This window comes from Electrophorus electricus, chromosome 10 (assembly GCF_041902795.1).
Source record: "Electrophorus electricus isolate QZ-2024a chromosome 10, ASM4190279v1, whole genome shotgun sequence".
Taxonomy (NCBI): Eukaryota; Metazoa; Chordata; class Actinopteri; order Gymnotiformes; family Gymnotidae; genus Electrophorus; species Electrophorus electricus.
In genome coordinates, this window is record NC_137506.1 from 1,503,064 (window position 1) to 1,520,270 (window position 17,207).

At 47.8% G+C, this 17,207-nt stretch overlaps 1 protein-coding gene across 2 annotated transcripts; it reads left to right on the forward strand.

Moving 5' to 3' along the window:
- Positions 1-887: 887 nt before the first annotated feature.
- Positions 888-12,930, forward strand: rlf (RLF zinc finger). 2 transcript variants are annotated; one of them, XM_026996379.3, is made up of 8 exons: positions 888-1,551; positions 4,230-4,384; positions 4,962-5,043; positions 5,585-5,720; positions 6,000-6,202; positions 7,341-7,477; positions 7,673-7,814; positions 7,912-12,930. In XM_026996379.3, the coding sequence occupies exons 1-8, from the start codon at positions 1,333-1,335 to the stop codon at positions 12,697-12,699; spliced, it is 5,862 nt and encodes a 1,953-aa protein (XP_026852180.3). In that variant the 5' UTR covers positions 888-1,332; the 3' UTR covers positions 12,700-12,930. The 2 variants fall into 2 exon arrangements, with proteins under 2 accessions (XP_026852180.3, XP_081577803.1); XM_081721677.1 differs by lacking the exon at positions 888-1,551 and adding an exon at positions 4,769-4,834 and having other exon boundaries at positions 4,245-4,384.
- Positions 12,931-17,207: the final 4,277 nt, after the last annotated feature.

A 17,207-nucleotide genomic window follows, 5' to 3' on the forward strand; every position in this document is an offset into this window, starting at 1 on the left:
CAAGACACACATTTTTCACTCTCTTTCACACATTTTTTTGGCCAGGTCAGGTTTGGTTTTCTTAGTCAGTTTTCTTGCTCTCTTACCATAAAAAGTGCTTAAAGAAATGTTGAAGAAACATGAAGAACCAATAAGAAGTGTGTTTAACCTGTTAACCTGATTCAGACACCTAGGAGAAGACCATAGTCTGGAAACCAGTAATGTTGTTTAAACAAATGAACAGCCTATTAGCGAATATTATATGAAGCACGTGGACTGCTGATCAAAATATCAAATCAAATTTTATTTTTATAGCAGTTTTTACAACAGATGTCAGCTTTACAAATGTCCAAGTCCAAGCCTCCAGTGAGCAAGCCAAGGGCAAAGAAATACTCGCTGTAACGTTTTGGACAACTGATGGTCTTGATGAAACGTATTAGAAAGCATGAACGTATTAGAAAGCATCTGCAGAAAACGGGGCTACGTTTATTTTACCAAACATGGCCCAAATCTTCTCTTCACTTTTTCTTCTATGATCTGACAGCGTGAGCAGCAAAACCCACACCGAACCTGACATTTTCAGCTCCGATCCGGGAGACCTTGTGTAGTATTCAAATCCGATGTGATACGCAGCAGTGTAACTCAACCCGAAGCATGCGTGCATACACGGAGATATGGTCTGAACGCCCAGATCGGAACTAACGGTGCTCGGAGACGTGGCTGTCATGCGTGCACGAAAACCCTTCATCAACGCTTCGGCACCTTTCGCCTCATTGCGTTCACAATATTCTGCAGCAAGCCTGCGCTGCACACGAACATGCACATTAATATTTAGGGCAGTGCATGCTCATGTCGACTCCATTTTGATCCTGTCCCCGCTGGATGAGCGTGCCACGTGAACTATGCTTCTTTCGCGCATGCGGAACAGTCTAGGGGAGCGTGATGCGTTGTGACCAGTCTTTAAAAAAACCCAAACCAGATTCGATTACGTGCCGTGTAAACGCAACACGAACGCCTTTGTGGTGCAGTTTTGCTAGTTCAGTACGAGACGCCCGAACGTGCCTGCCAGCTGCGCCTCGCAGAAGCTCTGCAGCACGAGCCTGTACGTAACGTCGTTAAACCGACCTCACAGCTCGTGCTTTTTCCGTGTTGCGTAGAGTTTTTCGAGGCTTAACGACAACGACATGCTGGTTCGTTTCCTCCCTTCGGGTCCACAAACAATGTAAATAAAACTGAAATCCTAGAAGGTGCGTTGTGCACGCGGGTTGTTAGGAGTTGTCGGTGGGGGGAGTAGGACTCCGCGAGGCTAAAGGCGCCTCCTCCGCTCCACCTGAGCTCGAGCTGGGAGATCACATGATCCGGCCAAGTGCGTACGCGCAGCGGCTGCTGGCGGACATGGCGGACGAGGACGGAGAGGCAGACTTCATCTGGGGCGCTCGCGGCGTTGCCCACGAGGACGCGTTCTTCGCCATGGAGAGCTTGCAGGCGACGCTGCAGCAGCTCGAGGCCGGGCTCCGGCAGCGAGACCTCTCGGAAGCGTCGTCCACCGAGTACTGCGACAGCTTCTGCCAGGCAAGCGCCTTCCGAGTCGGTTTTGCGGAGCGGGACGCGGGCTTGGGCGGCTAGGCTGGCGTGCACGAACCCGGCCGTGCAGCCGCAGCCGCGCGTGCAGGCCGCGCGGAGCGCCTTGCGAACGCGCGCCGTTTGCACGCGGCGCTGCGATGCACGTTTAGCGCCCGGCGAGAAAGCCAGACGCGCGCGTTTAGCCGTGCGCATTCCTGTTGTGAACACTTGGCCTGGAGAGTCCGCTTAGCTCTGTGCAGTTCGGGGTCCCCATATGCAGCTGCGTGCTGTTGTCGGAAGCCGTGCACATTAGTGAGAATACACTTGCAACTAAATTTCCTGATATTTAAGAGATGTGCATGTTTAATGGTCTCTACACGCTTCTTTAATTGCTATCTATAGGTTTGGTGTTATTTTAATGAAAGAACCCAGTTGAGTTGTGTGGGGCGGGGCGCCTGTTTTGATTCTGCACCCCGTGAAATGTTGAGTTTAGGACGGACGGCGGAGCCATGTTCTACGGCCCTGTAGCCCGGCGCATTTTTGGTTCTGCAAGTGTAACTTTTCATAGTTCACGATTCCCCGGACAGTCGGTGTAGTGCCCCACCTGCGCAGTGTGTGATCTCGGTCACGTAGCAAACCAAGTTGTTAGAAAGCTCGGCTTATTTGTCTTTATGAAGTTACTCTGAAGTCCGTCTTCTCAGGAGAGAACTATTTATGCATGCGTGGATGATATATAAACAATTACACACAAAGAAAATAGCTTGCGCAGTTGAGCACCTCTGTCCATAACATCTTATGCACTATATATCAAATCTATATCATAATGGCATACTTTATTTTAGGAGTGCATCTTTTATGAATCTACTGTATTGAAACGAATTTCTCACAGTGCACACATTGCATATGGATCTAATGAACTGAGGTTCATTTTTTTGCTCCAGTGCCTCTGTTTAGGACTTTTTAAGGAAAACCCCAGTGGCATTTGCCTAAAGGAAAAAAAAAAGATGTTTGCATGTAAAGGAAGTTGCTATTTTGTGTGTGTTTTGAATATTGCAGTAGTGCATTGTTGCATGTAGATAAGCTTTTTGATTACGTGATACTAAAATGAAAAAATAAATAAAACAACTCAATTACAACGATTTTCTTTTTTTTTTCTTTCTTTAAAAAAAAAAAAAAATCAACACAATGGAACCTGGCTTACTGGACATGCCCAGTAGTTCTCACCAGCAGCCACGGTGTTGCTGTGGTAACCGCACCAGGGGTTGGTTCTGATGGATGCCACGTTCTCCTGACGGCCTTCTCTCTCTTTGGGGCCACAGTAAGGCAGTCCCCGTGTGGCTACGGTCTGACACGCCCCACCTGCTGTATTTGTTGTTATTGTTTATTTTTTGGAGCACCTCTTTTAAAGCTAGCATGCATTTTCAAGCAGTCTTGACTCAAACCGTTTCTCTTGCTTTCGAATAGTTAACCATGTTTTCGGGTTGAACTTTAGCAGATGGTTCTGTCCAGGAGTGCAGAGGTTCTGTAAAGAACTGGTAACTTAACAGAACATGGTGACGACACGTTACTTTATGTGGTGTCATATCACATGTTTGCTAAAACTGAAATCCATATTTTGAACCAGTATTACTGGGTATATACACACACCGTCTCAGACACTGTTTGTTGAGTCTGGTAATCAGGGATTTCAGTGCCTCCCTGGGGTGAAAAACTCGTAAGAATAGCCCACAGGCTTACAGACACGTAATGGCTGCCTGCCCTTTAAAGCAGTCTCTTTGCTCTATTGTTAACTTCTAGGTTAAGCGTTTGTCAAAGGGGATTCCCTTTGTGTGTGTGTGTGTGTGTGTGGGGCGGCATGGGTGCACGGGGGAAATAGCACTGTGCTAAAGGTACATCCGCTCTGATCTCCAAGGTTCAATTAGTGTACTGCTGCACAGATGGAGCGAGGTGGATGCAGTTCGTCAGGGCTTCCTCACAAGTGCTCTCCCGAGTGCTGGGTTCCCGGGGCTCACCAGACAAGCGGCTTGTTAATCTGCGTCAGGGATGGCCAGCCCTGCTCCGGGACATCGGCCCTTATTGTGTTTGGAGGCTCCACCTTCCGGCGCTGAGTTGTCCTAACCCTGCTCCTGGAGACGTGGAGAATGGTTCCTGCTCTGCTCCAGCACGGCACGGTTTCGCGTTTCCCAGGTCCAGAAGTCTTTAAGGACTCGAGTGGCAGAAGAGTAACCGGGCCGGAGTTAAGGTCTAACTATGCTGAGACTGGCGGTGCAGGATTTGAATGAAAACCGCTTTCTGATGTTCAAATGATCCTTATCAGATATATTTCTTGCACGCAGATCTATGAGGTTGATATTTCACAAACCCAGCTGCTCATTGTGTGATGGACGTAGCACTACAATTGATGATGGCGGTTCAGGAGTATATCGATGAAAATGCATTGTTCCAGCTATTAATCCTTAGGTAAAATTGCATCTCATAGTGAACGTCTAGGTTTAGCTACATGTAAACCTTCTTTCTATAGATGGGACGTGATCAAAACAAGCCTGGTCAGAACACGCATGGTGCTGTGCTGACCCTTTCTAGTAGGCACGAGGAGAGGGCCATGCTCATTACGTCTGCCCGTGGTCTTCGGAGCGGAACTGAGCCACTGGGTGAAAAACTGACAGATTCTCGGCTCTCTCTTTCAGGCTCTGATGCATTACGCCGGGAGCAGGAACTCGGTGGAGCACGGCCTGAGTCTTCTGGAGGTCTACTGCCTCTCTATCAACTGCTTTGCGACGGCGAGGCCGCACCTGACGGCCGAGTCCCAGAGCGTCGCCCTTGTGCTGAAGAGACTGGCTCTGTGAGTCCTGCCTGCACTGGAGGCCGGGATGGTGGGGGGGTGTGTGTGTGTGTGTGTGTGTGTGTGTGTGTGTGTGTGTGTGTGTGCGCGCCATGGGGTAACTCGAAAGGGACCGTGACTGTTGGGTCTTGCTTGAAATACGACACGGCACATCTCTCTTCAGATTTCATTTGCTTTCTTTAGCTTTTGCTTCGTGCTTTGAGACTTGTATAGTCATTGCAGCTTGTCAGAGTGGTTTTAATGACTACTAAGACTTCAGTTCAGTTATGATTTCCCTAAATGCAGTTCTGTTCACAATTATTCATACAATTATCTAGTGGATTTTAAAACCTGAATTCACCTTTTCAAATGACATTTTTTTTTTTTGACTGAATTGAACTTCAGTCGATGGAGCTGACTTAAGCCATGAGGAGCAGACGTGATGGACTGTGATGTCTGATTAGACAAAATGTGGGTTTTTACCGTCACCTGAATTCTCGGTTGCGTTCTTTTTCTTGTCCTGGACCGACTGTGTTGGAGTGGTGTGCTGCTCCGCCGGGTTGCTGAAGTTGTGCGTCTTTTTTCCTGCTTTCCTTAGGAGTTGCTTTGAGCTGCTCCTGTCTGTGCCTCAGAATGACATCCCCTTCGAAGCCTGGCTGCAGTTCCATGGTTCTGTTCAGGTGAGATGTTCTGGGTTCTGCTCGTTTAAAAGAATTAAAAGAACAGCACTGGCATAAAAAGGGTCTGGTGGTGAACCAAGAAAACGGCGAGTCTGGATAGACACGTTTTTCCCCCCCCTTTTCGGTTTATGGTATGTGCCTAGTCATCATATTTCCACTAGACTGTCCTGGGGGAGACTGGATCAGAATTGCTTTACCAGGCCCCGTAGCCGCTTTTGGACCGTTTCATGCATTACAGGGTCTCCCAGTGACACTTATGGTGTTTAAATGGCCTTGTTTTGATTTGTCCATAGTCTTTTTGACAGTTGGCAGAATGAGATGTTCTCATGTAGAGATTAAGACTTGACCTCTGATCTCTTCTCCTGCCTCTACACCACTTGGCTGTAAGTTTTGGTATTAAAGGTATGCGTTCAGAACAGCAGTTACAGGAGTTACTGCCCGTATGCAGACAACGTACGTTTCTGAGTGGAAACGTTTCAGGAGGGCCGTTTATTCCGGTTGAGTAGACTTCAGATAGGTGTGTATGTGTATGTCTCTGCAGGCAGCTCATGAAGCCATGTTGCAGTATGGGAGCACCGACCTGCAGGCACTGCTGCAGATCACGGGAGAGGGAGGGGCTTGGAGCAGCCCCGCCCTAATTGCACTCCTCACCGGACAGCCCACAGATGCAGATGAGGGTCAGTCATTTTAGAATCCAGCCCAAGATTTTCAAAATTTGCCATTGATTGGACACTGAAAAAATTGGTGTGTGAATTTTTTATTTTTTATTTTTACTGAAGGTGCATTAATGCGTTGACATTTAGGCACTAGGGGTAGCTGTATTGTTAATAAGTATGTCCTCAATTGTTGAAGGTGAATCTTGACAAGGGAAACAGATCAATTTTAGATCCTATTCCTAATATCTTTTTGACAATTTGATCCATGAGACCATAAATTGTTGCTGCCTTTTCCAACAGTGAATGCCTACCTTGCTCTGGAGGGCGAGGACTTCTTAGAGATGAGAATTAAGCACCTGGAGAAGGTGGGCGAGGTGGAGAAGGCCTTGATTCTGACTAAAGCCTGCGGGAACTGCACTCGCCTGTCCGGCCAAGGCAGCTTCCGCCAGACGTTTGTCACGCAGCTTTGCCAGCTGCTGCCCAGCGAGGAGGCCATCACCGAGGTAATGCATCTCACGAGACGGTGTGGTCAGAGAGTCCCAGCTGTGTTGGAGATGTGATCTGGCAGGCTCACAGGTGTTGGAGATGTGATCTGGCAGGCTCACAGGTGTTGGAGATGTGCTCTGGGAGGTTTGGCTAAGAATTTGCTCTAATTCTCTGGTTACCGTTGAGGAAATTGGTTAATTGAGTCAGAAATATTTTGAATGATGCAAAACAGGAATATCTTAAGCCTGGATATAATTTCATAGAGTAACAAAGCGAAATGCACTTCCTTATGTTTTTCTTACAGCTCACTACATAACGATTAATAGTCTAAGAATCACTGTAAGGCTCACAGTATGTGACGTCTGGCGTCTGTGAACTGTTGTGTTGAAGTAAATGTGTGCATGCTTGACACCTGCAGATCCCTGACAAACGGTGCCTGATTCACAGTTTCCACTCTGGTGAAAAATGCGTGCGTACGCGCACACTATAAATGAGGTTGATGGTGGCAAATGCTTATGGCTGTGCATACAACTGAACTATTCATAAGTTTGAGATTTATAGAGCCATATAAAACTACTCAAAAACGAATCTTTTCTGCTAAGCCTGATTTATGCACATACGCATGTTAAGAATTGGCCTTAAAAAGTGAAACCTGGGGTGGCCGGAATGCCTCCAAAAAAATCCCCCCTAAAAAACAAAAACTTTAATCTTTTACAAATAATATTGACCAAACACAAGTTTTACAGTTATAAAGTTTACATTTCCAGCTGTTAATTTCATCATCATGTAAGTTGTACTCCAGTATTGGACTGTAATAAGAATTATTGTATGCACAGAACTTTCTGATCACTGCTCCCTTTCACAGAGCGACTCATGTAACAGCTGGCAGAGCAGGAAAATCACGAGGCCGAACGAGTCTTGCGGCACCGGTGTCATCATGCAAAAACTTGTCTGAGACAGCAAAATCTGGGCTAAAATCGTGTAGTTTGCACCCAGTTTTCTTGTTCCTGTACATATTTAAACTCTTGAATATTTGGTCCTGTGGGGATTGTCAACATCGTGCTGAATTTATTATTTATTGAGCTAGAAGTCATGAACCTTGGTATATGAAACTAATATGTGCTGTTTAAATGTGTGTGTATATTTCTTGTTTAGATCTCCAAGCTGGATGCCAAGGATGTTCTGGACATCATTTGTAATATGGAGACAGAAGGTGACGAGAATACGGCCTTCATCCTCTGCACCACGTACCTGACCCAGCAGCTGCAGCAGGAACGTTTCTACTGCTCCTGGTGCGTTTCTCCCACATTGACACACTTTAAGATGACCAGACGGAGCCTTTAGACCTGTGCAGTCTTGCAGTAAGGAAGGTCCTTAGACGTCGCGTGTGTATGAGTCGCGTGTAAGCTCGAGATTGCCGTGTACTGTAGAAGTCTTGGGTGAGAAGGATGATGTAGAAGGTATGTTCTGTTTTTCTGGTGTTCCAGGGAGTTGACACTGATCTGGAGTAAGTTGCAGAGGAGGATTGATGGGTCCCTGGAGTCTTTTATAGAACGCTGCCTCCAGTTTGGGGCGATAGCGAAGACCGTCTACCACTTACTGTTCCTCATCCGAGTAATCCAAACTGAGGTGCGATTCTTTATCCGTGTATTGCTTTGCTGTTCGTTCAGAAGCTTGAATCACACCAAGCAGCCCAAATGATGATGTGTCTCCTCTGCTTTTCCAGACGATGCACTTTGGGCTGGCGGTGTCTGTCGAACTTTGTGTGAAAGCCTTTCAGCTGCCAAGGCAAGAAGACACGGAAACCAAAACCACCGTCTGCAAAACTGTGGCCTGCCTCCTCCCGGATGACCTGGAGGTATTGCGGGCCTGCCAGCTCACCGAGTTCCTCTTGAGTCCCTCGCGAGAGGTGTTCGACTGCCTCGAGGAGCTCTACAGGCGTCCAGACCAGAAGTACGACGAGGAGAATGCGATCATCCCCAATTCGTTACGCTGCGAGCTGCTGCTCGCGCTCAAAGGCCACTGGCCATTTGACCCCGAGTTCTGGGACTGGAAAACCTTAAAGCACTACTGCATCAAACTGTTAGGACTGGAACCCGAGGAAGAGGAAGGACTGGCGGTCGAAGATGCGAACGGTGCTCCGGCGACATCGAATCCAGTAGAGGGAGCTGTTGATGCGCAGGTGAAACGTCATGCCGATGAAAGCCTTACCGAACCAAAGGAGAAGAACCGGAGAAAGGAAACCGTGAGGACGTCGCAGCGTCGGAAAACCTCAACAAGAGCTCTGTGGACGTCGGAGAGGGCCCAACGGTGGCAGCAGTACAAGTTTCTCTGTCACATATGCCACAGGGAAGTAATTGAGCCACGGTTCCTCCATCATGCCAGGAAACACGCAGTGAGCGACGTGTGGACCTGTCCCGTATGCCTTGAAAAATTTGAAAGCAGACAGGAGTTTGTGCCGCATTCCAAAAAGCACCTTCGAATGCCCACCAGAGTTGGCCATTTAAAGAAGAAGAATGTAAAGAAGAAGGTGGAAGAGCAAGAGTTTAAACCGGACCGAGACGAGGAAGATCTCCATGACTTGGAACCCGGACAGATACCCCTGGATCCGTCCCTCGTCATGTACTACCAGTCTACCCACGATCCCGTCGTCTTGCAACACATTTTGGAGCAAGCTGCCACCGTGCCTAAACATCAAACAGACGATGATTACATCACGTTTGATTACATCTACACTCACTATAAGCTGCAGGACCGTGAGGTTTACCATTGCCCCGCTACTGGCTGTTCGAAGAATTTCAGACTTTTTAAGTATTTAGGCGTTCACCTCAAGAACGACCATAGCAACGCTGACCCGAACATCAAGCATTACATGGAGATGAAAGACAGACGGGAGAAGTGCACTTTCTGCCGCCGAACGTTTATGACCGCGCACCACCACCGGAAGCACCGCCGTGTGCATTACGGGGAGCAGCCCTACGTGTGCGTGGTCACGGGGTGCGGGGCTTGCTTCGCCACCACCAACGAACTCCTGGAGCACAAACATGGGCATGGCTTTCGGCTGTCCTACCACTGTGAGCTCACAGGCTGCAGCGTGTCCTTCTGTGACCTCGGTCAGCTGTACCACCACGAGGCTCAGCACTTCCGCGACGCAGCCTACACCTGCACCAGCCCGGGCTGCAGGAAGTTTTATTACTCCCGGAAAGAATTCCTGATGCACTTGGCGGCCCACGGCATCTCCTTCACGGAGAAGGACTTTGAGGCACAGAGAAAAGCGAAGAGGAAACTGTTGTTGCCTGTTGTGGCAACGGATTCTGGCTCAGAAGGGGCCCATCGGTCAAGCGAAGGACCCTCGAGCACACCGGAAAAACTCTCGCTATCGCAAGAGTCAGAACGCACAAAGTCCCTGGCGCACGTTGCTGTTTGTTTTGATGGTAAAAAGTTCACGTGTGGCTTGGAGAAGTGTGGTAGGACCTTCAACAAAGCCAGGGAGATCCAGAAGCACTTGAAAATGGTTCATTCTGACCGGTTCAAAGACGAGAACGGGACGTGCAAAAAAACGAAAAATGAAAAGCGCTCAAAGACCAGATTTACGAAAGGGCATAAAAACAGTGAAGACACAAGTCCCACCAAGGGTGCCAGTCAGGAAACAGACGTTCCGCCTGCTGCAGACGCGGTGCCATGTGACGCGACAATTTCCTTAAACATCAGCACTCATGCCTGTAATCCTGAAATCGGCGGTTCGCTCTCGGACATTGTGCTAGGCTTCAGTCAGTTGAGCCTCACCTCCGGCACGTCCAGAAACGTCCGGCGTGCTTCCCGTAGACAAGCGGCGGTGTCTAAAGGGCCGCGGGCGACCCCTCCTGCTACGTCGCCGGCAAAACCGACCCCCGGCAAAATCGAGCCGAGGTCACATCCGACACCTGTGAGCGCGAGGAGAGCGCCGCGGAAGACGGAACCGCCGTCCGCTCGCGTTTTGGTGACGGCTGCTCCTGGGAATAAGGGTCAGTCCGAAAACAGCGTGGTGGTCCAGCAGACAGCCAGGCCATACGTTTGTGACGTGGAAAGCTGCTTTTACGAGAGCGTTACCAGCCGTGCGCTGGTTCAGCACTACTTCAGAAAGCACGGGTATTCCAAGGAGGACGTGGAGCAGATGGAAATCTTTAATTCTCTCAAGTTCAAGCCTTTTAAGTGTCACCTCTGCTCAAAGGTTTACAGAGAGCGGAAAGAGCTGAAGATCCACTGTCTTCACAAACACACGGACGATGTGGCTGTGGAGGCTTTTCGTGCGAAAAATAAGGCGGAAGCGCCGAGCTCCGCCACGCCGGCCACGTCCCAGCAGAACGAGGGAGAAGGTTCCACATCTTCGAGCATGGGCGAGGTTCCTGCTGAGAGAATCGAGCCTGCGTGGAAGAGCAGATCTTCGAACGGCGACCGCCCGGCGTGCAAGGGCAAGATGGCGAAAAGCAACGGCAAAGTTTTGATGAAGGACCGGAGACTGCGGATCGAACACCTTTCGTGCCAGGAGGGCGTGGAAGACGGAACCGTGCAAGAGAGGAGAGCAAGTCGGCGTCTGGTCAGAAGAGGGAATTCCTGCGTGGATGTGGCCTCCGTAGAAGACAGGCCATACCCTTGCGTACACAAAGGCTGCGGAGCAGGGTTTATGAAGCAGTGCAACCTTCTCCGCCACTTGCAGAACGTACACCACTATAACAGCTCCCAGTTCTGCTGGGAGGAGGACAGTAACCTTCACCCTTGTAAACACCACGGCTGCAACAAGAGGTTCTATCACCTCTCCAGTCTGTACAGACACTACCGCAAAGACCATCAGATATCCGAGGAACCCATTCCGAGGTTCAGGTGTACCTCTGGTAACTGCAGCGCGTCCTATCACCTGAAGAGTAGCCTTTTACGTCACACCAGAGAAATCCATCAAAGTGAGGTACCTTTGGAGCCCACAGACCCACCTTCACAGTGCAAGTTCAATGGTGGCTACGAGAAGCACGTTTTCTACACCCACGGCGATCAGACCGATGCCCACGTGGTACGTCTGCAGAGCGCCTGCAAAAGAGTCAGTGGCAACGCTGGGTGCCAGAAGAAGCTCATCGTCACGGCATCTTCTGGGACTGTGAAGGCCTCTGAAAGGTCGGTCCCCCTACAGCCTTTAAGAAGCTGCTGTGAGAAAGAAAGTGATGTCAGTCAAGCGGAGAACTTCGAGTCCACTGTAGAAGCTCCGGAGGAGGAACCGGATGTGAAATGTGTAAAACCAGAGTCCAAAAAAAGAGCTGGCAGGTTGGTGTACCGAACCCATGAGGAGGCCCTGCAGATGTGCCAGGATCGTTGCCTGCGTTTGGCGTATCCATGCATGATCCAGAACTGTGACTCCGTGGTGTCATGCCTGAGTAGTTTGCATCGGCATTACGTAAAGTGTCACAAAATGGCGCGCGGCAAAGTGGTGCAGAATGAGGACAAGCTGTGCTACATAGCCGAGCAGCTGGAGGAGCTGATACAGAAGAAATCGGCAGTGTCTGCAGTACCAGATCTTGCTAGGATTCCTAATGGGGTCCTCAAAATGGAGTATCAAGCCGAGCCCGAGAACCCTGGGGGCCCAGCCCTTCCCATGAGCCTCCATTCTATTAAAACAGAACCAACAGGACAGGAGACGCCGGAGTTCTCAGGAGAGCCGTCCTCTGATGTCGCTGTACTTTTAGATGCAGGTGACTTGCTTTATGGTGAAAATAATGGGCATACAGAGAACATTTTGGATAGAGCAAGCCCAGTTCTGGAAGACCAAACTGGGAGCCCGGTTCTGGAAGACCAAACTAAAAGTGAGTCTCCAGCTCCCCCTCTTGTGCCTCCTCCACCTCTTGACCTTTCACCTCCATCTACTCTTAGAATAACTGTCAGCGATGCTGCCCTGGGACTTTCTGACAAGCCAACTAATATTGCCGCCGCCATCTGCCTTTCGGCGAGCCCTTCCCCAAACCGACAGCCGCTGAGATGGAAAAACTCCGAGCTCTCCGAACCGCTTCCAGCTGCACCTCATCCACCTGCCCAGAAAGATCTGGTCAGTCCAAGTCTTGCCCCCCGGGCGTTTGACATAGCAGGTTACAAACCTTTAGGCTTTGAGTCCTCCTTCTTGAAGTTCATTCAGGAGAAGGAAGAGAATCATAAAGGCGACAAGCTCCGCTCCACGGGTGTCCTAAACCCCTGCTGCAAGCCCGATTCTCCCCGCCGACGAGACTGTTGCAGACGCAACTGCTCGGTCAAAGAGAACAACCAGAGAGGACCCGCCCGCAGTCGCAGGTCACGTTCGTCGCCTCTTAAGCCTCTGCTTTCGGCGGGGGAGTGCAGCTCCATCCAGAACCTGCGCTTCATCCTGGAAAGGGCGCTGAGGGGCTGTGGCGACCAGGCTATAAAACAGCTCCAGTTCCTGAAGCCCGTGGTGGTCCTGGAACGGCCCAAGACCTCAGCCTCGCTGCTCGACCTCCTGCCTCCTGAAGCAAAAGCATGAACTGTTGGTCAGGACTGTAAATGACACATGACATTTCTCCCTCCCCCACATACCCCCACTTTTTTGGGTTTGTTTTTGAAAACGTCCACGGTATTTTTTTAAACATTATTATTGTTTGGTTATTATTTGCCAAACTGCCAGGGTTAATTACCTTGGTTGCCATACAAGTAAGAAAATGTTTATATCTGTAAATAAGAACAAATAAAGTCATGAGATGACTTCATTTAAGAATTTGCGTGGTAACAGTTTATTTCTGTGTTCATGCCTTATGGGAAAGCTGCAATTGCCTTAAATTTGCTTGCCACACAATATGAACAACAACTTTTTTGTTGCTCAGACGGCAGTGCTGAAGGGCAGTGTGGTCTCTGGTCATTCACGGAAAAACCTTTACAGTGATGTTTGGCGTGCGACGGTGAGTTCGGAGGCCTTGCCAATTAAAAGTGTAAATGGTTTGTCTTCGCTGGCTGTCACAGACACTACATGCTCACGTCTGCTTGGGTCCCTGCAGCGTATGAAAAATGTGACGACACTTTGACACGACAGTAAAAACAATCTTGTGATGTAGTTAACTCTGTCTCGATTTAGAATTAAGGTTATTTGATTACTGATTTCTGAAACTTATTGAAAGTTTTTTTTTTTTTTGCTTTCATCAAAGCAAGGCTAACTTTACAACCCTTAACGTTCCTCAGGGTCTGTATATATGGATGTATATAAGAATAAATATAGGAATATAAAAATGAAGTCACAAAGAGGTAAATGTCAGATGTACTTTACCCCAAATATTGGACGTTAATAGTGTTGGACATTAATAGTCATAACTAGTTCAACATCCATGACTATTTAAAAGTACCATTTCATAGTTCAAATACCTGGAGCTGTATAAAGAAGACGAATCGTAAGATATGCAGGCTTTTTTTCCAAGCGCCATCCCCTGTACGCCTCGCCAGAACTAGTGCTGCACAGGTGTGAAGAGATCAAACTTATGTCGATGCTAGTTTTTGGCTCTCAGCACCAACAGTCTCTCATTTATGTATTTTTTTTCCAGTGGTTAAACGGCGATCAGTCCTGATCCATGATGCTCAATATGGCCCTTTGATCCCAGACCGGTCCTGGGTTTCGGAATTCATGTGATCGGCTCATCCGATTGGTGGCTGGCAGGAACCAGCTGTTGAGGAACTCTCGTCAACATTGTTCAAATATTTAAAACTTACTTTTATGAAGCTGTGAAACCAGGGTTTCTAAAGCAATCTTAAAATGCATTTTAAAACTGGCACAGGGCTGGATGCTGTTGTCGGTTTCCTCAGCCTGTTTGTTCCGGATACCAGACGGGAGCAGACACCTCGGCCACAATCGCATCGATGTTTGACATTTACACGCACAGTGGTACACGGACCATGCCACTGTTACTAAACTACTGTTACAAAACTTTGCAATCAATGCACTCAGTGACTCCTTTTTTTGTTGCGGGTATGTGTATGAAATTGCTACAATATGGCAGTACTAAGCAACTCCATGGGTTTCACTACAAACACAAAAATCTCACAAACTTTAGATGTTCCCACCATGTTGTATAGTACAAATATTTACGCCAGAGGCATGCAGTCTGTAACCTGAAGAGCAGGGCTTAGGAACCTGCTTTAGGAAAATGTTACACTCTCAAACTTCTCTACAGCTAATATATTCTTTATGAACATCTAGTGCGTAGTTGTTTTCTCTGAGTGCTGAAACCTGTTAGAACTCTTGTGAAGAGTCAGGAGGTTTGTGTGCTTGAGGTATCTCACAGTATCTGTGTTCCAGCACCAGCATGCCGGTGTAACGTCAGTCAAACTGGAGGTGCCTGAAGTCAAGAGAGGAGAGGAGACACGCAGGAGAAATAATGGAATGTGTGGATAAGGTCTTTAGGGCCCCAAACCCAACGAATGTTATGACCTCTGACCTTGGCGTTTTCTGTCACAGAGACGCATCGTATCGTGGCACAGAGTGAGGGTTAGAGACATTCAGAAACAGGCCTAAACTTTAACCCTAACCCAATCACAGCATATGTATCATTCATAGGTCAAACTTAACCCTAACCTTTTTTCCTCTAAAAAACTGTTCATAACAAATAGGCACACAAGAATATCAACCCGTGTCAGGTGTTGCTATCCCACAACCACTAGGGGGCGCTCTTGCACTGCTGTGTTATTTTAAATGTACTGATAATAACAGTGAAATTGGAGCAGTACCGTGGTGATTATCACTATGGACACAAGATGGACAGAACCACAAAAGCAGCAGGGGGATTTAATTCTGAGAAGAGAAAATTGTGCTGGGCGGGGGGAGAGATTTTTTTTAGAAGTAATGTTACATAAAACTTTAAATCCAAACAAACGTACCAAACACCTTGCTGTTGCCAGTACAAACACAAGACACTTTTTTACATTTGTCAGAACTGTAAGTTAAGTTTCTGGACGGTAGATTCATGTAAAAACATAAAGGCATGTCGCGTGGTCCTCTGGTGAAAGGCAGAGATGATGCACTATACATTCGTCAGGAATAGAGCAAAATCTTTCACCTGCTGCTAAGTCTGGAGTGTAATGTATACAGTAATTACGTATTCTGTGAGCCATGAATTAAAATGAACTTCGTAAATAGTTGTTAAATGTTGTCTACTAAAATCAAATCAAATCAAAATGTATTTATACAGCGCTTTTTACAACAGATGTTGTCACAAAGCAGCTTTATAAATATCCCCGAGTCCAAGCCCCCAGTGAGCAAGCCAAGGGCGACAGTGGCGAGAAAAATCTCCCGAGAGCATGAGGAAGAAACCTGGAGAGGAACCAACATTCAGATGGGGGGCACATCCTCCTCTGGCTGACAACAGTCACCACAATAATAACAATTTAAAGAGAATAATAAATGTAAAAAATGAAAAAAATAAGCACTCAATGTCTAGCCCAACTTTCTAGAGGTCCTAGTCTTGTCCCAGGGTGTGCATGTGTCCGAGACCCAACCCTCAAGAGGCCGTCCATTAAAAGTGCCCCAGTCTTTTCATGTCCTACAACAGGATTTAGGTTTGTTTCATTAACACGCCCTAGAAGCAAACATCCTTCTGCATACACTTATAATGTTACTTATTAATGTCTGCCCTGCTGAGTCATGGTTAATCTGGAAGAGAATATTCCCTTTATTTGGGCTATTCATTGTTCTTTGTGTATTAGGCTTGAGAAACAACTGGTGTGGGTTGGGGTGGCTGTTAGTCACTTCCTATAAGGTGTGAAAACTGTTTCACACATGACTCCAGAGGCTGTTTGCTGTTCTTCTGGTTAAAAATGACAAACAGACTTAATTACAAACAGTGCTGATTCATGCCCAGGTTTCTCATCTTATTCTTTCAATATCTCTTATTTTTTCTCATTAACATAATTTTTAAAAATCACTGTTAAAACACTGATAGTGCTGTGTGTTTATTATACAGCACGCTCCAGTACAGTAAAGTCTTTTCGAGGGGTTTACCTTGAAACGTTTCCGTCAGCAGATACCCCCAATGTGATTCTGACATTCCTGAGCTCCTGAGTGGGTGTGATGATTGTGACATTCCTGAGCTCCTCAGTGGGTGTGATGATTGTGACATTCCTGAGCTCCTGAGTGTGATGATTGTGACGTTCCCAAGCTCCTGAGTGTGATGATTCTGTCAGGACGAGCCTTTACCACTGCGGCTGTGCCTTACTCTCCAATCGTCTCTTTTACATACAGCATGCTCATCATAACGGGAGTTGGAATTTGTTGAATTTAATTATGTAACTGTGAAATGTTTAACTTGAGTAGTTTTCCATCGGTATCGCTGTCACTAACCTAGAAATATGTTTCATTGTCTGATTATCACTGGAGCAGTACATGTTAAGGGGTTGGAGGATGTCTCTGCTGGGCTCATCAGACAGACAGACACTCAGGGTTGATGGAGATCAGACACTCGGGTGGATGGAGATCAGATAGACAGTCAGGGTGGATTGAGATCAGACACTCGGGTGGATGGAGATCAGACAGACACTCAGGGTTGGTGGAGATCAGACACTCGGGTGGATGGAGATCAGATAGACAGTCAGGGTGGATTGAGATCAGACACTCGGGTGGATGGAGATCAGACAGACACTCAGGGTTGATGGAGATCAGACACTCGGGTGGATGGAGATCAGACAGACACTCAGGGTTGATGGAGATCAGACACTCGGGTGGATGGAGATCAGATAGACAGTCAGGGTGGATTGAGATCAGACACTCGGGTGGATGGAGATCAGACAGACACTCAGGGTTGATGGAGATCAGACACTCGGGTGGATGGAGATCAGATAGACAGTCAGGGTGGATTGAGATCAGACACTCGGGTGGATGGAGATCAGACAGACACTCAGGGTTGACTTCCTCTGTCACGTTACTGCTCAGATCTGTGTAGACTGAGATCATGGGATCATGCATACTTGAACATGTAGTGAGCGTGGATGACATGTCAGTTAATACTCTGCGTTTTC